This window comes from Schistocerca cancellata, chromosome 3, assembly GCF_023864275.1.
Source record: "Schistocerca cancellata isolate TAMUIC-IGC-003103 chromosome 3, iqSchCanc2.1, whole genome shotgun sequence".
NCBI lineage: Eukaryota > Metazoa > Arthropoda > Insecta > Orthoptera > Acrididae > Schistocerca > Schistocerca cancellata.
In genome coordinates, this window is record NC_064628.1 from 216134365 (window position 1) to 216160828 (window position 26464).

Below are 26464 nucleotides of genomic sequence, written 5' to 3' on the forward strand. Positions count from 1 at the left end.
GTTATGAGCAGAGCACTCCAACGAGCTTGGGGTTTTGACGATCTAACGCGCCAGTTGGCCAGAATATGGCACGACATCCCTCAGAACATCCAACAACTCTATCAATCAATGCCAAGTCGACGAAATGCTTGCATAAGGGCCAGAGATGGATCAAATCCTTATTGACTTGCTCAATTTGTGAAGCTCTTTCTCTTTCATAAATCATCTATCTTTTTCTGAAATCGTAATCATTTGTTTCGCTGTGCATGTACATCACGTCTACCGATTTCCGCCTCATTCGGACAATTCGCCTCATTCCTTCGCGGTGCGTTGTTATGTTTTTCTATTAGAGTGTACATTCCTCCTTAATAATTTGAGCATTAGTAGGGCACACCACAAAGGCCATGATGTTACTGTTATTATTTTAATGTTCTGGCACTTAAGTTATTGTCATTCGCCTTCTTCCACGTCAACACAACTCTTTAAGTATGAATTACAATCAATTAATTCTGCTGTACACTCTTTTAAATATTCTTTGTTTATGATCAAACCTATCATGTGACACAGGAAACGTTCTCGAGATGGGAGGATGGGGATCTTACGCAGACGGGCAGCCAGTCATGTCCAGTAGTCAACAGGAATATGGCTACTTGGTCCGTCGCACACTACAGAATCGTCCATGGAAACGGAGTTAAAACAGCCTTCAACACGGATCTCCTTGACTGAAGGTATTGAGACACAGACAAGACAACACAGGTCAAAATGTTGTTCCCCGCAAAATCAAAGTGCAGATGCGCACAAATTTCAAGAAAAGACCGACATCTGTAATCATGACGCTACTGAGGTCTCCTCGCTAGTCTATCTCAGGTATGGTTCTTCACCTCTCCATAACTACACTAACGGCCATTAAAATTGCTACACCACGAAGATGACGTGCAACAGACACGAAATTTAACCGACAGGAAGGAGATGCTGCGATATGCAAATGATTAGCTTTTCAGAGCATTCAAACAAGGTTGGCGCCGGTGGCGACACCTACAACGTGCTGACATGACGAAAGTTTCCAACCGATTTCTCATACACAAACAGCAGTTGACCGGCGTTGCCTGGTGAAACGTTGTTGTGATGCCTCGTGTAAGTAGGAGAAATGCGTACCATCACGTTTCCGACTTTGATAAAGGTAGGATTGTAGCCTATCGCGATTGCGGTTTATCGTATCGCGACAATCCTGCTCGCGTGGGTCGAGATCCAATGACTGTTAGCAGAATATGGAATGGGTGGGTTCACGAGGGTAATACGGATCCCAACGGCCTCGTATCACTAGCAGTCGAGATGACAAGCATCCTATCCGCATGGCTGTAACGGATCGTGCAGCCACGTCTCGATCCCTGAGTCAACAGATGGGGACGTTTGCAAGACAACAACCATCTGCACGAACAGTTCGACGACGTTTGCAGCAGCATGGACTATCAGCTCGGAGACCATGGCTGCGGTTACCCTTGACGCTGCATCACAGACAGGAACGCCTGCGATGGTATACTCAACGACGAACCTGGGTGCACGAATGGCAAAACGTCACTTTTTTCGGACGAATCCAGCTTCTGTTTACAGCATCATGATGGTCGCATCCGTGTTTGGTGACATCGCGGTGAACGCACATTCGAAGCGTGTATTCGTCATCGCCATACTGGCGTATCAACCGGCGTGATGGTATGGGGTGCCATTGGTTACATGTCTCGGTCATCTCTTGCTCGCATTGACGGCACTTTGAACAGTGGACGTTACATTTCAGATGTGTTACGACCCGTGGCTCTACCCTTCATTCGATCCCTGCGAAACCCTACATTTCAGCAAGATAATGCACGACCGCATATTGCAGGTCCTGTACGGGCCTTTCTGGATACAGAAAACATTCTACTGCAGCCCTGACCAGCACATTCTCCAGATCTCTCACCTATCGAAAACGTCTGGTCAATGGTGGCCGAGCAACTGGCTCGTCACAATACGCCAGTCACTACTCGTGATGAACTGTGGTATCGTGTTGAAGCTGCATGGGCAGCTGTACCTGTTCACGCCATCCAAGCTCTGTTTGACTCAATGTCCAGGCGTATCAAGGCCGTTATTACGGCCAGAGGTGGTTGTTCTGGGCACTGATTTCTCAGGATCTATGCACCCAAATTACGTGAAAATGTAATCACATGTCAGCTCTAGTATAATACATTTGTCCAATGAATACCCGTTTATCATCTGCATTTCTTCTTGGTGTAGCAATTTTAAGGGCCAGTAGTGTAAGACAATCTACACCCATGGGAACTAGCTAAGTGTAATCAATTCTTGGTTTCCCTCTGCAATTTTAACCCCGCCCCCCCCCCCCCAACACACACACACACACACACACTCGCTCACTTCCCTCCATAATCAAAGTGACCATTCCCTGATTCCTCACGATGTGTCCTTTCGGTCGATCCATACTTATAAGTTGCTCCACAATTTTTTTTCTCGTTTCAGTATCTCATCATTATTCTATTTACCAGTGTTATCAGCATCCACCTGTAGTATCACATATCAAAATCTTCAATTCTCTTCTTCTCTGAAATGTTTGTCGTCCACGTTACACTTTCGTACAAGACCACACTAAATACAAATGCATCCAGCGAACGCTTCTAATATTCGACGTTATCAAATATGTCTCGTTTCAGAAACTTTACTCCCAGTCTGCATTTTTTATCCTCTGTTACTCAGTCATCGTACGTTATATAGCTGCCCAAACAGAAGAAAAACCTATGTTAGTTTCAGTGTCTAAATTCTTTATCTACCTGCCTCAGCATCACTGATTTAATTCGTCGTAATAATAATGACTGTGGCCATAAGGGAGAAGAAACAGGTACGTTACTTCAATATGTTTTCATGTTAGCGACGAATTTCATGGAAGCAGTGTTTCGCCCCTTAGGAGATACGAATGCGAATTTTTCTTGGGAGCAAAAAAAAAAAAAATTTTCCAGTCTCTGTTCTCCTTACCCCGTTACCGATACCTGCTAGTACCTAACACACGACATTCTTTCCTTTCTGCCTGCAGCTCATCCAAGTAGACAGAAAGGATCGACAAAAGAGTATCACCGTTGCAGCACAGAGAGTGTGAGGACGGGCCGGCTCGCGTTTCAGAGAGGAACGCTCGCCGTGCTAACGAGCTGTCCGCCGCTTTTAATAACGACGCCGCTCTTCTCTTCTGTTTCATCATAAAGCGATCGCAACGCCAGCTCACAGTCGCGCCTTTGTCCACTGTTATGTTCTGAACACCCACTGACATTTTTTTCGCCTGTTCCATTTTTATTGCCACCACTGCCCTCCAATCATAGTGACTGCAGTACAGTCTGTAATCTGTCTCAAAAAATTCTCTTCATAACGGGACGTGTGAAACAGCATACAGATATGAACGTAATGTTCATTTAATTTTTATATTCTGTACCTTTTAGTTCAAAACAGGATTTTCAGTAAGACCTCGCACGTGCTCTTTAGCTACCATCATGAATACGCTCTGTGTCCAAAATATTAAGCGTAAAAAGTGCTGCACAGTTATGTGTTTAAAGGACTGCATCATGAAACCAACAAAATCTGGCGTAATGTAATTTTTTACGGACAATCAGGGTCGACCAACCGACCAACTTCAAATCATGCATAGCATTACGTAAGGCTAAAGGAGTGTGTCTTGGTGTGAAGTAAATAAGTGTTATATACTACATCAACAGCGTTCAGTACATGATAAGAATTTGGGTTTGACGGGAGGCGTGAGAGTATAGGTCGTGCGGTTGTCATGACCAGTGTGTCCGGATGTCGTAGTGGTCCGTGCATCTGCCTTTATGCAAGAGACCCGGGTTCGAGGCCCGGCCAAACAAAAATTTTCAACTTGCCCCAGTGATATAAATCAATGCCCACTGGCAGCTTATGTCTTTAGCTCCTTTGTGTTTTCAATCATTATTATCACTGACAGATGCTGAACTCTCTGTGGCAGTAAATTAAAAGTGTAGCTCAATTCAACGTAGAAAATGCTACAAAACTATAAAAAAATGGCCAAGTGCGAATGGGAGTTGTGCTCTTAGGGTTACGTACAAACTTAATTATATATATATAGATAGTTAGTCCATCGCGGCAATCGAGAATCACCAAGGTTTTTGCCTCTTATCGATATGGATAATGGCAAGATATCGGTTCCAGGAATTCCAAGACTTTTGAGAATGTTTCAAGTTCCTGAGAAAGGTGGGTATCACCAGACGAACAGGCACACAACCGTACAACAAATAATATTTTTATGGTGTGATATAATTACAGATCAGCAATTTTAGGGTTTTCTCCCTTACCTGTACAGTTAAATCTTTTTCTTCCCAAATTTCATGATTCTAGGTCAACGGGAATAACCCTAAAGGTTTTGATAAAAGAGTTTGTGAGTATGAAAATGTGACGTAAATAGCCTTGTCTTTTGACTGGACTGACTTTGACGGTTGGCTACTTAGACTTGAAAAAAAAAAATCCCTGAGAATCCCAGGTATGGGGAGGAAGATGGTGTCATATGAAGCTCCTGATAAATTAACGGCGAGCGACGGGCGGAGCACATCACAATAACAACTTTTCTTTCCTCTCAGTTGAGATATGCAAACCACAAGCAGTAGTTTCACCACTGTTTTCAAACACCGACAATTTATTTGGAACAATAATCATATAATTATTTCACTTTAATATATTATGTATTTTAAAATTTGTGACATACAACACTTGATAAAATTAAATTTCAATGCTGGGATTAATGCAAACGATTTCCTGAGATTTGTAATTCCCAGAGGATATCGTCATCTTGCTTAGAAGCTTGAGTCTTTTACACCGCCAAGGGATCATACGCCTTACTTAGCATGTGACATACGTTTCAACCTGATACGTCCACTCGTTCCTATGAAGAAGGGGTCACAACGGACAGACAGACAGGCGGACAACAAACGAGAAAACGAACTTTTTTCGTGCGATATCTTTACAAACTGACAGTTTTCGAATTGTTTCCTTTACCTGTACTGCGAAACCTTGCTACTTGCCAAATTTTATGATTATTGGTCAACAGGATGTACTCTGTAAGTTTTGATGAATGAATTTCCGAGTGTCAAAATATGTGAAATACGCGGCCCTAGCTTTTAATTACATTTACGTAGAAGATAAGGTTTTATTATACCGCCAAGAGACCATAGACCTGAATACGCGACAAGTTTCTACTTGATACGTATACCAGTTCCTGAGAAGAAGGGTTCGTAAGAGTCGGACATACAGACAGGCAGACGGACATAAAAGTAATCTTATAAGGGTTCCGTTTTTACTGAGTGAGGTACGCAGCCCTAAAAAATGCCTAGAAATCTGATGTGTCATTTCTCATTCGGTGGAATGATGAGTGAAGAACTGATGACAGGGACAGAGAATAGTAATTAAGTTTTAGTCACCACTTCCAAAAATTAAAGATTCGACATTAATTTTTTGTTTGTTTGCAGGCACATGTCTACGCCACAGTGGCGTAGCACGCCGCTAGGGGAGCCGTAACAAAATACTGCAGATCATTAACCCTAGAACACTAAAAGCGGGGAAGGGGGTGTACGATGTTAGGCTGTTAGTAAACCATCGTAAATTTTACTACCCCATATTTTATTCAAAGGTTTATGCACTTGTTAATTACGGTTGTAAGGTGTCCAATGGTATTTCCCATACACCGTAAGTAAAACTGTCCTGTTTTACGCCCTATACTGACCATACCAGATTGGCGGAAACCACGAGTTGGCACCAAATGCAATCGCAAATTTTACGAGGGTTTAGCAATCTATGGTTAACAGAGCATTGTGCGCTAGTATGTTTTTTACAATTGAAGGGGGTAAACCTGCAATAAACCGTCGTCATATGACTCTGTGGTCAGACTGCAAAGACGCTTCCTGTATGGTCAAACAAGTGTGAATAAAGGAGAATGTAGCGGCAGACCACCTCTCTGTGACAAACCGAGCCGGCCAGTGTGGCCGCGCGGTTCTAGGCGCTTCAGTTTGGAACCACGTGACCGCTACGGTCGCAGGTTCGAATCCTGCTTCGGGCATGGATGTGTGTGATGTGCTTAGGTTAGTTAGGTTTAAGTAGTTTTAAGTTCTAGGGGACTGATGAGCACACATGTTAAGTCCCATAGTGCTCAGAGCCATTTGAACCATTTTTTTGTTGTTGTGACAAACCGAACTCGCAAGAGAGGTTGAAGCTCTGCTAGTAGACGATAGGCGTATCACATATGAGGCGACAAATCTGCCATGGATGTTTGCAGCACCTTTCACGAGAATTTGACCGTGACTAAAGGTCGCCGCCGGCTTGGTTTTGCGACAGCCCACAAGCCCAACTCATTCTGCGCACGATGCAGTCACAAACGCTGCTTCTTTGGACTACCACATTTCCTCCCACCCCCGATTCTCCTGGTTTGGCGCACAGTGACTTCTTCCTCCTTCCTCGGGTGAAGGAAACGCCGCGTGGCAGGCATTTCCACAATGACGACGAGGTAACTTCCGAAGTAAAACGTTTCCTGAACAGACAAAATGCAGACTTCTTCAACCAAGATCTCTGCCAAGTTACCAACCGTTGAGAAAAATGTGTCACATAGAAGGAAAGCCACACAATCAGAAAGTGTCTGGGTCACGGAATGATTTTTTTTACAGACTGATTTTTTATTTTTATTTTTTTGAGATGATAATTATGAGGGACGCCCCGTAAGTAATGCAGTACATTTCTTTCTGAAAGCAGGATGGGCTACAAAACCCTATTTTTCAACATCTTCTCCGCTCAGTGTGACAGCCTCACTCCACCTTACTGGCATGGCCGCCACCTTACTGGGATGGCCTGTATGCCCGCGTCGTACCACTCTACTGGTCGAAGTCGAAGCCACAGTCTTGCTGCATCGATAAGCTCCCCATCATCCATTACTGCTTCCCGCGGAGTAGATCCTGGGCCAAAAGGATGAAAGTCGGAAGGTGTGAGAGCCGGACTGTAGGGTGGATGACGAAGAACAGTCCAATGAAGTTTTGTGAGCTCATCTCAGGTGCGCAGACTTTTGTAAACCATGCGTTGTCATAGTGAAGGAGAAGTACCTTTGCATTTTTGAGGCGACGAATGCGTTGAAGTCCTTTCTTTAATTTCCAGAGGGTAGGACAACATACTTCACAGTTAATCGTTGAATCATGAAGAAGTTCATCAAACATAATAGCCCCTTGAGCGTCCCAGAAGGTCGTTGCCATGACTTTATCGGTTGAGGGTGCAGCTTTTAACTTTTCCTTCGGAGGAGAGACAGTGAGTGCCACTCCTCAGATTACCGTTTTGTTTCCGGTTCGATGTGATGAATCCAAATTTCAACGAGTGTGACGATTTTCGACAAAAAAATTTCACGATCAGCCACGTAACGTGCAAGGGATTTCTCAGAGACTGTCCTTCATTACTCTTTATGGTCTTACGTTAGACAGCGAGAACCCCAGCCGGCACACACCTTTCGAGTACCCCAACTGGTGGACAAGTGTTTCAGCACCACCAACAGAGACGTCCAGCTATGCAGGGAGGTGTTTGATTGTGATTCGTCGATCGGCTAGAATGAGAGTGTCCTCAATTTCCAGCACTGCAGAAGTCACAGCAGCTGCGTGCGGCAGGACTGGCCAGCAAGCGGGAGATCGGACGGGTTTGTGTGACGTTGATGACATACGATTCGCCCAACGACTCGTCTTGCTTTTGTTCCCTGCTAAATTCCCGTAGACATTCTGAAAGCAGCTATGAATATCGACAATGCTGTAGTTTTCCGTCAAAAGAAACTCAACGATGGCTCTCTGCTTGCAACGCAGCTCTGCTACAGACGCCATTTTGAAGGCTACGCATAGTGCCGCCACCTATCGTAGCTTCACGAAACTACAGGGGCTGAAGAGATAATATTCCTCAATGTTCCACAACAAATTCCGCTTTTTTTCAATCGAAATTGCCTGAGAAAAATATGTACTGCTCTACTTACTGAACGCCTCACGTAAAACTTCACGAGCGCCATTCTTATAACGGCACGGTTAACCAGTCTCCGTTGCCAACATCGCGGCGGAAGGGAAGACAGAAGAGAGACTGGAAGGTGTGGTTTAAAATCTCGTCGACGATAAGATCATCAGAGATGCACCACGAGCTCAGGCAGGACAAGTATGGCGAAGTTAATCGTTTTCGAAAATCGATTTGATCCATTTCGGAAAACCGCAGAATGTCTAACTCGATATAGCTAAGTAGGTTTCCATCTCCGCTGCTCCCGAATGCGAGTTTAGTGTGGTGGGCACTAGCTCGACCCGATCGGTGATGGCGCTCTGCACGGAAGATCCAGCTAGAGCACCAGACATTCGACGTATTTGGCCGGCAAAGAGAACAATCGTGATAGATTACAAATGGGTGGCACTTAGCGGGGTTCAATGCCCTTAGGTGACTCCCAGACCCTTCTGCAGCGGCCTTGTGATTTTACAAGCGCCTTGCTTGATGTATTTCTAATTCATGCTTCAACGGTGAATTCTGTGTAGGTAGAGCGAGTAATGCATCAGTGTAGAATCTAGGACTTGTGGGGAGGGGGTGGATATTTGGCAGCGGATTTCCCATTCCAGTATTTACCTTACAACTAAGGAAACCGAGACCGCCAGTATAAGCTGCAAGCAATTAAAGTACAAGGGACAGTAGTCTATTGAACAACATGTTACCTAGGAATCTGGTTCACAAATATGAATAATATCAATGGCACATGCAATTTATTTTTAACAATAGTCGATTTTTTAATCGCAAATGCCTATAAAAGAATTTGTTTTGAGTATTTTAAATTGAGACAATTTTTACAAACAACATGGCATTAGTGTAATAGTTGAATTCGCTGTAGCTATTTGGAACAAATGATTCATCAACTTGAAAGCCCCATCGACATTTGGAAAATATAAAAAATAGAAGCTGACCTAGACGACATATAGACATAAAAGACAGAATTCCAAATTCAGGCTATAAATTTATGTACTCGCCAAACGTTCATGGTATGAAATGTAAGAGGCCTGGTGTTTTTAATCTGAACAAAGCGTTTGTAACTATGTACTTCTTTCTTCTTTTTATTAGCCTGTATCCCATATCTCCTAGGAGTCAGTACTTTAGTTATTGGATTTGGCAATATTAATGATAAAAGGAGGTCAGATGCCTTTCTTGCCGCCATCCTCACCGCTCGCGACAGAGTTTCTGTACCCCATATGTCTGCGCGAAGTGTTATCCCATGTGAACGTATGAGACCGTTTCTGAACTATCCGCAAATCTTGTAACTACTGGGTACCAGGTCGGTATTCATCTATTCAGATGTAGAAAACCGCCTAAAAGCCCTATCCAGGCAGGCCGGCACACCTCCTCCGAGGGGTTTGGATCCCGGGCCGACGAGGCACCCCAATCCTGGAAGGAGCGCTAGCGCGCGTGGCTGGCTACCCGGCGGTGTTTTCCACCTGTGTGATAATATTCGAAGTTTTAAAATGTCTCTAATAAAGGCTGTAAATATGTATGTATTCCTCTGGAGAAAAGAAACATAATATTAATATTGATTACTAGCCGAGTACCCGGCATTGCGCGGGTATGTATTTATTTCAACTCTATTAGTCAGTCTCCCTCTTCCCCCCACCCCCTCTGTCTATCTCGTCTTCCCCCCTTTCATCGTCCATCTCCTCCTCCACCTCTTTGCGTGCCGTACAATGAAATAATTTCGTAAATACATTCAGTGCCATATGTAGATACTGTCTGCTAAATGTGTTGCGAATACAGTTAGTATCAGAGAAGTAATAAATTCAAACGTCATGCACGATGCGGCAGTTTTTCACGCATCTCAGTCTTTATGACGTCATTTCTCCTGAACTAAATAGTTTTACAGGTACATCCAAGAGGTGTATGTGAAGACTGTCTGCAAAAATGTCACGAATACAGTTACAGTGAAGAAGTAATAAATTAAAACGTCACGCCTTACGGGGAAATGAACAGCGAAAATGTAGTAAGCGACCGACTTTCTTCTTTTCACCATTATGTGGGGGTGTTGGGGATAGAGAGTTTCTTAAACGTTTGAAACGTAAAGTTTGTTGCAAGTCACTAAGCGATGTCGTTCCCAAATACTGCACGGATAAAAGCTGGGTATTCGCGCATCGTTGCCTACGCTTTTTTTTCGTTCCCACCCTTACCCCTTTGATAGGTTGGTTGTTCTTACGCGCACAGCGGTTCATTTCAGACAGTAAGTGATATGTGTACAAAGTTTGGTTGAAATCGGTCCGGAGGTTTCGGAGGAGATGTGGGACACACATTTATTCATTCATTCATATATACATACATTTTTATAATATGTATGAGTATCTTTTATTCTCGTGATTCGATATTTATGAAATACAGTCCATACGGTGCCCCCAGTTACGTTGAAGTAGCGATTTGATGGTGCAAATGGTTCAAATGGCTCTGAGCCCTATGGGACTTAACATCTGTGGTCATCAGTCCCCTAGAACTTAAAACTAATTAAACCTAACTAACCTAAGGACATAACACACATCCATGCCCGAGGCAGGATTCGAACCTGCGACCGTAGCAGTCGCGCGGTTCCGGACTGAGCGCCTAGAAACGCTAGACCACCGCGGCCGGCAGCGATTTGATGCAGACAGACATACAAGAAAGTTTTGGAAAAACTTTAAACCACGATATCTTTTTTTCGTGATCCGATTTTGGTGAACTGAAGCCCACACGGTACCTCAAGCTACGCTTAAGTTACCTGTGAAAACCCTATGACAATTCATCTAGTAAATTTGGAGATTAGCGTCTTCACAGACAAATAGACAGACATGACGGTTTTACAGATTTGCTATTCGTACAGGTGGTGATAATAATAATAATAATAATAATAATATTGGCTACATCGGGAACACTTGCCGGAGGGCCCTCTAAACATCTAGAACAAAAGACCAGTATCGTTCAATGCAAAGTTAAAGCATTACTACAGCATTATCCGTCCGGAGGTCTTCTACGCTTCTGAATGGCTAGTAATGAGCAAAAAAGGCCTCATCGAAAAACTGGAGGCCAAGGAAAGGAAGATTTTGAGAAAGATCTTAGGTCCCATCAAAGAGTATGGGGAATATAGAAGACGTCATAATCATGAACCGTATTCTCACATAGAGAAGATAACCGATACCATCTGGAAAAGAAAGATTATGTTTTACGGACGTATGACCCGAATGAGCCCTGGAAGACTCGCCTACTTTCAGGAGAAGAAAACAAAATGGGCCTGGTTCACAGAGGTGGAGAAAGATCTTAAAGAAGTGGGGATCACCCATGATGACATCTTGGAGCGTGTCCCAGTCAAGGAGAAACTTATGGCTTGGCAGGGTTTCCAAGAAAAGCCAAAAGTAAAAACAGGAAAGGATTGGACCCAGGAGAGGAAGGAGGAAAACCGAAACGAATGCGGGAGCACTGGGCAAACATCAAAACACGTAGAGCAAAACAGTTGAAATAATGGGGTCCAAAGATGGCCTATACGAAATGAATGAATGAATGAATATTAATAATAATAATAATAATAATAATACTAATAATAATAATAATAAGAGATCCGTCTCCACGCGGAGGACATGGACAACGACAAGAGCAGAGAAGAGTGCTTGACGTACCCGTAATCAGCTAGCCTGTCTCTCCTCAATGGGATGTAGCGGGTAAGTGGCCAATTCAAGACCCATCATAACAAATCAGTTGGTGAGCCACAAAAATAAAGCAGCAAGGGTGAAAAAAAAGAAGGAATAATCCTCTTTTCTCAAAACAAAGCGGTGCATTTTATAGGAAGTCTGTTTTACTCGGCAACAAACTCGTGGCCCACTGCCCATCACGAACAAGGCAGTGGCCTCTTGGCTACATCGGGAACGCTTGCCGGAGGGCCCTCTAAACTGCAAAGAACGGCGAGCCTCAGAAACTTTTCTTATCTGTAGCCATTAAGTCGGCTCGCGGCCGCCGAGCTAACGGCTCAGATGCGTAACGCCGGCGAAGTTGCGCGGAGTTAATCCAGCAATCAATCTCTGGATGTGTGAAAATGTGAAAACTTGGCGCGGTTGAAAATTAGATAGAAGTAGCAATCCGGTTAGACGCGACGCGAGATTGGATTAACTCGGCAGCAATTGCGTGGCGTTATGCGGGGCGAGCCATCAGCTACACTCGCAGCCGCCATGGCAAACTTGGGGGAGCGCGCTGTGGATGTAGCCGGCCATAACGCAGCGACCGCCGCCAGCAGAGTGATTCACGAGCGCTGCCCTGCAACACTCGCCAGCACGCACACCCCCGTTCCTCATATATTAGAGCCGGACTCTGGCTTGGTCAACATTTACTTGGCAGGCACTGATCAAGAAAAGGAGAAACAAGAAAGGGTCGCATTTGTCACTTGCCCACAGCTTAAACGAAGATACACAGTCACAACAGGCTCTTTACTGTCGCCAAAATGCTTTAACACTTTTGTTTGATCTTTCTGGCATTATTGCTAAAAATAGTCTGCACCCGATTTTGGTGGAGATCAAAATGTGGGAGGAAACAGAGCAGCGGTCACAAATGGATGGGAAGAAGGGATGGAACACTCGTCGACGACAAGGTCATTTGAGACTCGGCCGTATGCTTTACAAAGGAACCATCCCAGCACTTGCCTTCAGAGATTAAGGGAAACTTAAATCTGGATGGTGGAAGAATTTGAACCACGGTCCTCCTGAAAGTCTTTTTAACAATGCGCCGAGACCGCGGTTATGTGGGTGACTGGGATACGTGTGAAGAGGAAAAAGATTAAGAAAATCACAGAGGCTAACTACCTCCAAACCAGAATTGCAGTGCTTTTTGCTTTTCTGATCCCGCACTGGTCATGGTCTTCAATTCCTCTTTCGTTTTTTGGTTACTGTGATACCCAAAATTCGAAATTGAAGAGAAATAAAACCAGAATTCCACATACGACGCGACACACTCTGTTTGATGTATACGGAGTTTTTATAAAATGGAGTCTATAAACATTGTCCTGAAAACTGTAAATCAGTGACATCTTTGCCCAGGAAAGGTTCAGGCAGTATCCACTAATCCTCCTGCCTGATATACTCAGCTTGCCCGGCACGTAGAACATAGGGCCTGCTTTAAAATACGTAAAAAATAAAATATAGTCCATGCCTGCGGGTGTTTGGTATAGGCAGGCCTTGACTCATAGGGACCGCTTCCGGTGGACGCGACTCTAAGGGGAGCAGGTAGGCCGTTACTTAGCTACCACGCAAATTTCACATATTCTTTTAGCGCGTACATTTCATTTTGCGCATTTTCCATATAACATTACAAAAGGTCCCTAGAAACTATTAACATAGGTCAGAAAATCCTTCTTTATGATTTACGAAAAACGTTACCCGTAGCGACCTCCAATCTTCACACCTGCATATTTATTTACATCCTTCTTTACAAATGGTCTTGGTATATGATTTCAGTTCGTCTAACTGCCTATTTTTCTGGATTTTGTTTACATCATAGTAGCTTGTTTTGTTTTGACTGATGTGGGGTGGGAGCATTCATGACCATCTTATTGGTTCCTATTTCTTCCCAAAATGTCTTGCCGGACAAAACGTGCCTACTGTTTCTCAGGATGAGGTGCTTCATATACTTGATAAAGTACTTTAAATGTCCCCCAAACGGATGTGGTTTATGCACGATGATGCTCCACCTCACTTTAATAGTTCGCTGGAATATCGATAACCAGTTTCAAAATCAATCGATTCGTCGAGGAGGACCCATTGCATGATCTGACAGATCACCAGAGTTGAATCATTTGGATTTTTATCTCTGAGGAAATTTGAAATTCTTGGTGCGTTCAGTTTCTGTACTTATTGTCGATGTTCTGAGGGAGCTACGAAAAATATGATATGACTAAATACGAGGCACTCTGGGAATTTTCAGCAGAGTACGGCAAAGCAGGGAACGCAAGCCCAGAGCGTGGATCGAAACAGGAGGTCCTTCGAGGAATATTTGTAAACATACATTTTAAATGTATGACATGTGTAATATTAGCATACAGTCATGTAACTCACTAACAAATGACCTTCGGACACACATTCATGTGGAGTTTTTGTAATATTTTCATATCACGAATATATCCCTTCCTTTATGGACAAAGATTTGTAAACATCCTATACACACATGCTGTTTCAGGAGGAATAATAAATGTTTGGGAGGTGCAAGTTTAGATTAGCTCGAATCAACCTTTCATATGAAATGGCTGTTATTGGTTGCTGAGATGAGTTTTCGTTTCGTGTGCTGGCACTCCATTTGTTATGCGTTTATTTATCGAGTGTCATTTTTCTTTTAAGCCCAAGTTGTGAAGTTGTGCTCGAGCTGGCATAACTGAATTTTTCCAAATGCGACTGCGATTTGTTTTCTGTCGTTAAACACACCGTACGTATTTACAAATGCTGAATGTTCACAATACGGTATTTCTGTACGGGTATTATAACTGAAATGCTGATGCTATTTGTAGAGAATACGTAGACGACTTCCTAAGGCAGCTTATCAAATGGAAGAGTGTTTATTCGTGTTTTCACTGAACTGCGCCAGACCGCTGCAGTGTCCAGCAGTCATTTACTGGAAGTGCAAATGAAGAGAGTGTGATTCATGTAGAAAACGTTACTCAGATGCACAACGTAGTCCATCAACAAGCACACGCAGAAATTCTACACTTATCGCTATCCCACATATAAGAATACGGTGGACATTACGTAGGCACGGCCTGTATCCTTATTATTTACATCCGTTTCAAATTCTTTGATGAAATGAAAGTAGACGGTTGGAATTTCGCCGTTGGATACTTGCAAATCGCAGGGTACCCCGTTAATGCTGTTTACTGATGGAGCAACTTTTACTCGTAACGGTATGAATAACACCCGTAACTCACATCGACGGTCCGACGAAAACCCACCGGCCTTTGTCAAGATACATTTGCTCTTTGTAAAAGTGTCGTGAGGTATGATGGACAATCAGCTGGCTGGGCCTGTTGTATTATCGCATCGCCTTACACGGCTCCGTCGTTTAGACATTTTCTAAACCTAGTACCCAGCATTATTGGATGAGGTTGTTTTCTCTACAAGAATGGATGTGTTCTTCCAGCATGACGGCGACTTTTCACATCTTAGTCGTCACGTGATACATCACCGTAACCTAACATTCCTCCGAGAATGGATCGGTAGAGATGGTCACGGCTCTTGGTCACCTTACCCCTCTAGATTTTTGCCTGTGGGGATGGGTTAAATGCGAAGTCCACACAGAAATCGTAAAAATAAGAGACGAGATGATTGTCAGGATTATAAATAGTGCCACTCTCATAAAAGAGCAAAAAGAGGACAGGAAAAGAGCTATAGAGGAGTCAGTAAACGAAGATGTTTGTCAGTTCGTGGCGCTGTTACCAGCTTTCAGCTGCTAGGTGAACGGCTGCAGGCAAAACCAATAGTCGTCCGAAGAGCTGTGACACCGGTGACGCGTTGCCATAGGGACCTACTCAAAATTGTTTAACGTGATTGGTTGAGCTGGACGTGCGAAGGAGCCGCAACAGGCCCACTGGAACTGTCAGGTGCACACGTGGTTTTGCCACGAGGATTCCAAAGTATGTTGTAGCCAGAGATGGAATTTATGAAAATTAACTTTGAACTTGTGATCTCTCAGGTTTTCTCGACGTATGTGATTAAGGATGCACTCTGGGGTGTTCAGACGATTTGTTCTTTGCATTTTGTGCAACAAATCGGCTGATCACCAGGAAGACCTCCGTTAACTTCGAGTATTCCTTTCGATTACATTCTCATAGCTATATCTCTGTAACAACGAAAAACCGGACACATGTTTTAAGGAATGTTTCATTCGAATTAGTCTATACTACAGTCTCTTAAAATATTAACTATTTCTCCTGAAAGAGACTCTGTATATGAAATATATCTGTTAATCAGATTGGAAACCCAGAAACTGATAATGGCAAAATAAAATGAAGACCATTTAATTTCATTGATTTCCCGTAATTAACGATACTTCCGCGTTCCTTAGAACACCATCAACGATGGAAAGCTTTCACCGTCAAAAATTCTATGCCTTCCGCCCTCCCATCCTCCCTCCTCCTGACCCAGTGAGTCCATGCATCGTCCTTTTGCGTCATCAACTCTCTGGACTGGTTTGATGCGGCCAGCCGTACTCCCTGTCCTCTACTAATGTCTTCACCTCAGAGTACCACGTGCAGCCTACGTCCTCTATTATTTCTTGAATTTGCTCCTATCTCTGCCTTGCCAATAGCTCTTACACAGTACAGCTCCTTCTAGTACCACGGACGTTACTCCTTGACGTCTTAACACATACCCTACAATCCTGTCTCTTCTTCTTGTCTGTGTCATCGTTACGTTCCTAGCCTCACCGATTATGCGAAGAACCTCATTTCTTAACAGCTCAACTACTTTTTGCAACATCCTTCTACAGCACCCCACCCCAAACGCTTCGATTCTCTTCTTTTCCGGTTTTCCAGTCCATACAATGCTGTGCCCCAAAAACGGGGGTCTTGAAAAACCATGTTACTCTTCATTATGGCAGTTCAATTAACTTTTATTGAATGCTGGACTAGACTTCTAAGTGACATAGATACCTGGCACTATCTTTCAAGATAGTCACCGAATATCTGTAGACAGTCGTTCAATTCCTCGAAGGTAGGAACCCGCTCCTTCCTCGCGGAGCCACTCGAGCACAAATGTGTGAACGTCATCATCGTTAAAAAATCTCTGCCTCTCCTCCTCGATGTTCTTTCAGCTTGCCGAAAAGATGGAAATCACTTAATGCAAGATCGCAGAACCCAGTGTGAGCGCAGTTCCCGACACTGCAGACGACGTCCGGAATGAGCGCTGCCCACTGAGGTGAGCATCTGCTGAGCACCATCCGCGACAGTCAGTCTGCGACTGCTGCTAATCAGTCCCTCAACTGCCTTGCCGATGTCTACCAGCTCCCTTCCCTATCAGCATCACCTACGTCTGTGCGGCATTAGGCAAGTCGTTGGCACCATTTCACTACGCCTGGATGCGACTGAATTTTGCCCACATACTGCCAGAATTTCACGGTGAGTCTGCGCCTAATTTAGACGTTTTGCCCGAAGGAATCGCTCGGGTACTGTCACGCGCCATTTCACCGCACGCTGTGGTGTATCTGTGATCCGTGCCCCAGGAGAACCGGGTCTGCAGGCGAAGAAGAGCATGTACCGACAATGCGCCACTCTTGTTGCGCAATGGTGCCGCGTGGTTATAATTAAACTGTCCATGTTCCGAGAGTTGTAGTGCAGTAAGTATACACCGCACGACGCTGAAATATCGTATGCATGTTCATTAATCGAAGAGCTCGCGGAGGATGCTGAAAAAAATAATGGATCCACTTTCTGCCACCAGGTGAAAATATGGCCCTCTAAGCAGTCAGAATGTGATGTGGGTGCAGGAAAACGGTAGGAAGGATTAAATACATGATATACCGGTGGTTTTTTGGCGTGTCTATTATGGTATGGCTACAATTTACATGTAACCTACCAAGCAACATGTTGCAACATTAAGAGGCATGGTCGAAAGCTGCTCGCAGCATATCCTGCGTAATAAGAGCGATATCTACATGTACATCTACATTTATACTCCGCAAGCCACCCAACGGCGTGTGGCGGAGGGCACTTTACGTGCCACTGTCGTTACTTCCCTTTCCTGTTACAGTTGCGTATGGTTCGCGGGAAGAACGACTGCCGGAAAGCCTCCGTGCGCGCTCGAATCTCTCTAATTTTACATTCGTGATCTCCTAGAGAGGTATAAGTAGGGGGAAGCAATATATTCGAGACCTCATCCAGAAACGCACCCTCTCGAAACCTGGACAGCAAGCTACACCGCGATGCAGAGCGCCTCTCTTGCAGAGTCTGCCACTTGACTTTGCTAAACATCTCCGTAACGCTATCACGCTTACCAAATAACCCTGTGACGAAACGCGCCGCTCTTCTCTGGATCTTCTCTATCTCCTCCGTCAACCCGACATGGTACGGATCCCACACTGATGACCAATACTGAACTATAGGTCGAACGAGTGTTTTGTAAGCCACCTCCTTTGTTGATGGACTACATTTTCTAAGGACTCTACAATGAATCTCAACCTGGCACCCGCCTTACCAACAATTAATTTTATATTATCATTCCACTTCAAATCGTTCTGTACGCATACTCCCAGATATTTTACAGAAGTAACTGCTACCAGTGTTTGTTCCGCTATCATATAATCATACAATAAAGGATCCTTCTTTCCTCCAGATCAGGAAGAGACGGGGTACATCCCTAATAGATCTTTCAGGTATCCGGACAACCACAAGTCATATGGATTTAGTCATTACCGAAGGTATCTCGAAGCAAATCATTCACCTGGCAAGCGACTGTACTGTGGCGCCATCTTGCATGAAAATAGTGGTGTAGACACAGTTGCGTTCTAGTAAATTTCGAAGGAGCGCTTTATAACGTGCAGGTGTCACCACCTACCAGTTCCGCGAGGTATCATCGCCATGAAAGAAAACGGACCGACAATGCAGGAGGTTGTGAAACTACACCTCAGTCACCTAAGCTGAGTGCAGTGGGTGTTCCTGAACAACATGCGGCGAAGTAGAATCCTATATGTGACACTTCTGCGCATTAACGGCACCGTGCAGAGCAAAATGTGTCTCGTGCGTCGGAAGAATATTCCCCGGCCAAATGTCATCTATTTTCATGCACGTCAAAACACGAAGTGCAAAGTGACGACGTTGTCGTAGCTGATCTTGGGCTTAGTTTGATGCACATTCAAAACCTCGTAGAGATAACAGTGTAAAACACTACACATAATCTTTTGAACTGTTGACCTGGAGAGAGAATTCCTGTGACACAGCTAGAGCACTGGCTGCAGAATTTGAGGCATCTGCTGTACGGTCGGCTATAGATTAGATTAGATTAGATTTAGGTTAGATTAGTTTTTCGTTCCATAGATCCGCGCTGAGGAGATCCTCGTGGATGTGGAACATGTCAATTTTTTTTAAGCTGAAATAACAATACTAATAGTATGAATATATACATCATTTGTTTCTATTAAAAAATTCATCAATGGAGTAGAAGGAGTTGGCCACTACAAAGTCTTTCAGGCTCCTTTTAAACTGATCTTTATTTGTAACTAAATTTTTTATGTTTGCTGGCAAATTATTGAAGATGAGTGTTCCTGAGTAGTGGACCCCTTTTTGAACTAAAGTAAGTGCTTTTAAGTCCTTGTGCAGATCATTTTTGTTCCTGGTATTGTATGTATGAACTGAGCTGTTTGTTGGAAAAAGAGGTATATTATTTTGGACAAATTTCATTAAGAAGTAAATATACTGAGAGGCAGTAGTTAGTATACCCAGTTCTTTGAACAGGTTCCTACAGGACGTCCGTGAATTTACTCCACAAATAATACGTATTACACGCTTTTGGACTCTGAAAACTTTTGTTTGACTTGAAGAGTTACCCCAAAATATTATACCATATGACTTTATGGAATGAAAGTAGGCAAAGTATGCAAGCTTTTTTATTTTTATGTCGCCTATGTCTGCTAACACTCTAATTGCAAATACAGATTTGTTAAGGAGGTTCTGGAGTTCTGTGGTGTGCTCCTCCCAACTGAATTTATTATCAAGTTGTAATCCCAGGAATTTAAGACTGTCGACCTCTTCTATCTGCTCTTCTTCATACTTTATGCATATGCTGGGTGGAAACCTCTTATAGGTTCTGAATTGCATGTAGTGAGTCTTTTCGAAGTTTAATGTCAGTGAGTTGGCTTTAAACCATTTATTAATATCCATGAAAATATCATTAGCAGATCTTTCTAGAACTACACTCGACATACTATTTATTGCAATACTTGTGTCATCTGCAAACAAAACGAACTCTGCTTCTGGCAGTGTAACTGATGAGAGATCATTAATGTACACAAGAAAAAGCTGTTAGTAAGGTATGACTTGAACCATTTTGCAGCACTGCCCGTGACACGATAGAATTCTAACTTATTTAAAAGGATGTTGTGGCTACATCAACAACTGCTATGGAAATGGGTGACCATCTGTTCTCTGCTGTACCATGCAATTCACTTGTTTCTTCTAATTTCCTGATCATATTGTATAGCCCATCTACTGGCATGGGGCCTCGTCACGGCTGTTTCCGTCGGCGATATTTCCGCAATGCTGTACTGCTACTGCTGCCGTTCCGATAAAATAAGTTTACCAGCAGTGCGCCGTCTTTCCTCTCAATAACCATAGCGCTTCGTACAGGAAACCTCAACCTTCTTAGCTCTTTACAGCAACAGGCGCTTGTCAAATGAAATCAACATGTGTCACCAAGCGGCAAACAGGAAAGTGATATCAAAACAGGGAACATGTCAGAATTGGAGAAATTGCAAAGGAATTCTCCTTTATGAAAGACACCGTTATTGCAGTTTCACATTGTAACTACTAACAGCCCTACATTTTCACCTGGTGGCAGAAAGAGAACTTTTTTTTTTTTTTTTTTTTTTTTTTTTTTCAGCGTACTCCGCAAGCACAGCGTCCTGCGATGTACACAGTCCACACTGCAGCACTCGGAACGTCAGTTTAATTATAACTACCCGGCTTCAACATGGGATGAGCTACGAAGAAATTCCTTCCTCCTCCACAAATATAAAATATAAGAGAACTGAAAGCGGTCTGCTGTGGGTGCAGAGTGCAGTACTCACCGATTTTGCCGCCCGGGCTGTAGGGGTCGTAGCTGCCGCCAGAGGAGAGGGGCGAGGCGTAGCCGTTGGGGAGCGCGGCGGGCGCGCCCGCGGAGGCGGCGCCGCCGAACAGGGGGTGCGGGGGCGGCGAGGGAGCCGCGTTGCTGCCGGGCGACGACAGCCAGTCGCTGTCGAGGCGCGCCCGCTTGGCGGGCCCCGGGCCCGGGCCGGGCCCCGCGCCCGGCGAGCTGATGGCGGCGAACAGCGAGCCCGCCTCCCGCGGCTCCGTCTTGACGACGAGCGCGTCCGACACGGAGGCGGGCGACGCGTGGCCCGGCAGCGCGCCCACCGCCACCGCCGCCGCGGCCGCCGCCGACGCCGAGGCCGACGCCGAGGGCAGCGCGCCGTCCGGGCCCGCCGCCCCGCGGAACAGCTCCATCGCTAGCGCGCGATCTCGCTCAGGCGCCGTCCTGCGCCCGCCATGGTTACCGCGCCGCGCTCATGCCATGCGCCTGCAACACCGAGAACGCCACCACCCATTACTACCAACTACCTGCTCTCTCGCTACGACAGCCGGCGGCGCCACATACGCGCAGCAGGCACACACCGAAACGGTCCAGGGCCACGACCCCCTACGCCGAGCCACGTCGCGTGCCCCGATCCCGCAGTAAGGAAGACCAGGGCGCATACGTCACAGCGCATAACACCACTGGTCTTACACGAGTGCCAGCAGAGAGTGGGTAGCTATTGAGCCGTGGCGCTCGTTACTGGCGCGCCAGTCTCTTGGATGTCCATTATCGATCCTTCGATGTTTCTTATCTTTGCTTGCCTTGTTGTTTTCCGCATTCGCGGGGCGAGTGGCAGTTGACGTTTGCTCGGACTACCTGCTGAGACGCCGCGAGGTACGAGACGGGATGCAACCACGTGTAGGTGGAGTTGGTTGTACGCGGTCTCCCGGTTCAGCATGGAGGGTATGGTTGGCTGCCTGCCTGTCTGCTCTCCTGATTTTGCTCGCCGTGCCTTGCGACCGCCTAGCTTGGGTTGCTGCCCGGTGTATCCTACACGAGCCATACCGGACGCCCAGCAGAAGTTATGCAGCCTTGTGTTTCTTTAAAGAAAAGGACCAAATGTATAAGACCTTTTGTAACCAATTTTGGTGGCCTCTTAAATGTGGCCTTCGCGTTTACACTGCCTTTGGGGAGAGCTAATTCTTTTAAATTTAAATAGTTGTGGTTCTCGCCGGCCTGAGTGGCCGAGCGGTTCTAGGCGCTACAGTCTGGAACCGCACGACCGCTACGGTCGCAGGTTCGAATCATGCTTCGGGCATGGATGTGTGTGATGTTCTTAGGTTAGTTAGGTTGAAGTAGTTCTAAGTTCTAGGGGAGTGATGACCTTCGATGTTGAGTCCCATAGAGCTCAGAGCCATTTGAACCATTTTTAGTTGTGGTTCCCTGTCCTTTATAATCTTTTGGCGGTTTTATTTGAACTTTCTCTTTGGGGTTCCTTCCTTGTGCTTGGTTAAATGTTTACTTGTATAGCGGGAAGTGACTCCTGGTTAAAACTCGGAGAAGGTGTTTGATGGTACTGCCGCTTCCGGCATTTGTCTTTTCAATTAAGTGTTGTCATCTCATTAAGTGGTGTAACTCCTCGTTAATTAATGCTGGTTTATGTGTACTTAATTTTGAATTGGCCATTTGAATTAATATTTTGGAGCGCAGTATAGCACTAAGGCAACCTCATTGTATACCACCCTGTGCCCCCGTCTAGTACCTTAATTTTCGGTGGCACGAGTTAGCTCCACTACCAGTTTTACTGATGTGCTCCCTTCAAAATCTTGTCTTGTATAAGTTTGCCCCATGTGTGTCTGGGAACACAGAGATGAACTTTAGTGTGACTTCAGTGCTAGTCAGTTAATGGAATCTTCATTTTAGCTTGACTTCCACTGAAGAGTTTGAGTGGAGCGTAGTGTGTTTGATTTGTTATTCATTTAATTACTGTAAGTTTGTTTATTTAATGGGGAGCAAGACATTTAAAGACGGTTGGTATTAACTCCCCTAGTTGCGGGGTGTTGCTAATTCGTTCCAAATGGCTTACTAATTATTCAATGGCAAGGCTGTTGATTAGTTGAAGACTGTGAGTACAAATTCACGCTATTTATTTGCTACCGAAATCGTTGAAGTGTCTGTGTCGTGATTCAATCACTAGCTACATGTTTGAGCTGAATAGCTATAAACCTTACATTGCCTCCGTAAAATTTGTTGCCAGCAGAAACCCTTAAGACAACTAACTTTTCTCACTGCTTATGTTAACCTTTACTGGGAGCAATATTTCATGTAGTTAAATTTTGTCTTAAAATGTGTATTTCTCTGATGTAATAAACGAGTGATAAAAGAAAAAAGCAAAGGGGCCTGGTCCTTTCCATTGTGTCCGGTTTGTAACACGTATCAGCTACTTCAAACGAATTTAATAATTGTTAACTGCACATTTAAATGCGCGCAAGCTCTCGACAGCACAAGACAAAGTTGAGACCTGTAGTGAGTGCCATTTCATTGACATATTGATTCGCAGTGGGCCCTGCACAGACCCGAGCGTTCGCGAAGTATAGAGGACAAGGTAACTCGGCCTCCGTGAGAACTACGGCCGCTGCAACGGAACCAGTGACGTCACACTAGTAGGCTTGTCCGCCACACTTCGCGAACGCTCGGAACCGTGCATGGCCCAGTGGAAATCAGCATGTCAATGACACGGTACCCACTAAAAATTTTAACTTTGTCTTGTGCTATTGAGAGCTTGCATGCATTCAAACGCGCAGTTAAGAATTATTAAACTCGTCTGAAGTAGTTACTTGTGCTCCGCTGGAAACGGATGCTGGCGCTCGTAAGATCTGTAGTGTCACGCGCTGTTACGTACGTGGGCCTCGAGGCGACTAGAGTGACGTCACAAGGTTGCTCCGTATCTCACGTCAGCTCCGGCGCGATCCTGTAGCCTCCGTAGTGGGATAAAGATAACCGCAACGCAAAACAACAACAAATCAGTGTCATATTCAGCCTACATCATCGATTCTCAACGTGTGCCCCCCCCCCCCCCCCCCCCCGCAGGAGAGCGTGATAGCACTAAATGGTGGATGCGAGCTTATTGAAAAGGAAAAATATGAATTCATAACATCGATTAATTTCCTAAAAGAAAACCAGACCAATTACATTCTGAAATCATAAAAAATTAAAATTCAGATTTACACTGATATAGTGCACTTATAGGTAGCCTTGTACCAGAAGTACACGATGCACTTAATAATTATCAGTAAGAAAAACTAAACTCCCCCCGTACAGGCCATGAAGGCCCAACGGTACCGACCAGCCGCCGTGTCATCCTCAGCCCACAGGTGTCACTGGATGCGGATATGGAGGGGCTTGTGGTCAGCACACCGTTCTCCCGGTCGTATGTCAGTTTCCCGAGACCGGAGCCGCTACTTCTAAATCAAGCAGCTCCTCAGTTAGCCTCACAAGGTCTGAGTGCACTTGCCAACAGCGCTCGGCAGACTGGATGGTCACCCATCCAAGTGCTAGCCCGGCCCGACAGCGCTTAACTTCGGTGATCTGACGGGAACCGGTGTTACCACTGCGGAAAGCCCATAGACTTAAATTATAAGTACTAAACTAAAAAAGGTTTTGTAATTATTAGTGACTCCCTTGTGCCTGGTTTGCAGAGCAAATATTATCGAAGGAGGGTTTAATATAAGACAAAACACACTCTGAGTTGAGAAAATCCGTTTTAGCAGAGGTAGGATGTTGAAAATGAGAATAAAATACGAAATGCTCTTGTTTTGTTTTCAGTCCACCCCTCACCAGAATTCAAAGTATGATTTATTACTAAATTGTCTTTCGATTTCACTACTTTGCATGAAGTCTATGAAGACTTTCCCTTCGGTAGCGGTAAGACCTTCGGTGGCATTTTCACGCGACATCTGTCAGACGGAGAGCAATACAGGGTCACCGATTCTGGTTTTGTAGCTGATCGGTGTTGCAAATAGCAATAAATTTACTTATTCTTGGTGACTGGTAATATTTCTAACTCTGTAGCTTCAGTATCAAAATTATATACTCTCATATATATATATATATATATATATATATATATATATATATATGTGTGTGTGTGTGTGTGTGTGTGTGTGTGTGTGTGTGTGTGTGCTGAAGCTATAGAGCTACAAACCTTACCAATCAGCAAGAATAAGTATATTTATTGCTATTTCGCAACACCATATATACAGTTATAGTATGAGAGAAAAGAGGGAGCATGATGAAAATTGTGACTGAAAATTGGGTCGCGAATGCTGAAAGGTTGAGGAGAAACGCTTGTCGACATGCTTACAACATACGCCTCAGTTGCCGGTTTGTTCTTGAGCTATGGTATGAGACTGAACTATGTTTGGCGTTTGGCTGTATTTCGAATACCAGTACGACGGACATCCCCTTTATTCATGGGCTAGCAGTATTCCATACTGTTAACTCTTTGAGTATCCGCAGCCAGCCCTCTCAACCTGTACTGAATTCGGAACTACTGGTTGTGTTCAAATTAAGTGAACGAAAGCATTGTGCCATAACGCATTTCTCTCATATCTGTTAACGGAAAATATGTGACATGCATTGTTCCCTAGTCTTCACATTAGTATGGTTGTAACTATTCAGAATCTCATTCGGGGAGGGACTTCAGTGTGTTGCAGGAAGTTTCTTGGATATGTCTGCGGAAACTGCCCTCGAAAATTTCGTGTTAATAAAAGGACGAGCGGTAAACCCAATAGGATTTTCAAAACAACGTTTCTGAGGTTTCAGAAAACGAATGTGTATTACCAGTTGTGACTTACGGCACCGAAACCACTGGCTTTTATGCGCAAACCATTCAAAAACTTAGGGCAGTTCGGCGAGGTATCGATCCTATGCTAGGAGTTCCTAGGAGAGGTAGGAGGATGGAGGGAGATGGACCGCGGAAGTTCTTTGATGCCTTCAGGAGACAGGGGAAAGAAAAAAAAAAGTCGACGGCCTAACAGATGGGGGCTACATGACATTAGACGTTCAGGAGCAACGTGGTCGCGTATGGCTGAAGATGGTAATGCCTGGAAAATTCTATAAAATTTCATCAGTAAGTGATGTCAAATGGCTTATGGACGAACACTGACGTGAATTCCATCCAGGGGACGGCACCGAGTGGAAAATGTTTACCACCTGAGGAGGAGAGGGGAGGGGAGGGACAGCAACAATAAAAGGGTTATTTCCTGAGACGAAAGGCAGTCATTCCGTGACCACATCGCTGTTTGCCTTCATCGATTGCAGAGCAGCACCCGGAAAGTCGACTGTGGAGTGAAGCTTGGTGCTTTGCGGACTCATTCTGATCTCATAACGAAGGCGAACGAGTTTTTTGGCTTGCTTTTAGCTGAGGTGCTGTTCTTAGCAGCGCTAGCCGGTTGTTAAATTGCAGATCTAATAGCTAGTTGGTGCAGGATTTTGGTGCAAAAGTATGGACGTAGCTAGCTGATTAAAGTGAAAGTCGTTTCTTTAGATACTATCGTGTTTGTTTTTGTGTCACTATGGATTCTAGCCTGTTCTGAGATTTAATCCTCCACACTCGTGCATACACACATGTCCTTTTGTAGAGTAAGGTTGGTCTG

The 26464-nt window shown here is 44.6% G+C and overlaps 1 protein-coding gene and 1 long non-coding RNA gene across 2 annotated transcripts in view; both read right to left on the reverse strand.

The window, feature by feature from the left end:
• The window catches only part of LOC126176232 (ecdysone receptor), a gene marked incomplete at its 5' end in the record, with an annotated part of 544465 nt that extends 523461 nt beyond the window's left edge, over positions 1-21004 (reverse strand). Inside the window, one exon of the mRNA XM_049923377.1 lies at positions 20821-21004. Coding sequence (XP_049779334.1) covers positions 20821-21004 — 184 coding nt within the window. The remainder of the gene's footprint in view (positions 1-20820) is intronic.
• A 187-nt stretch (positions 21005-21191) lies between these two features.
• LOC126174849 (uncharacterized) overlaps positions 21192-26464 on the reverse strand; it is a 596705-nt gene continuing 591432 nt past the window's right edge. The window contains exon 3 of the long non-coding RNA XR_007535493.1: positions 21192-21311. This is a non-coding gene — a long non-coding RNA (uncharacterized LOC126174849). The remainder of the gene's footprint in view (positions 21312-26464) is intronic.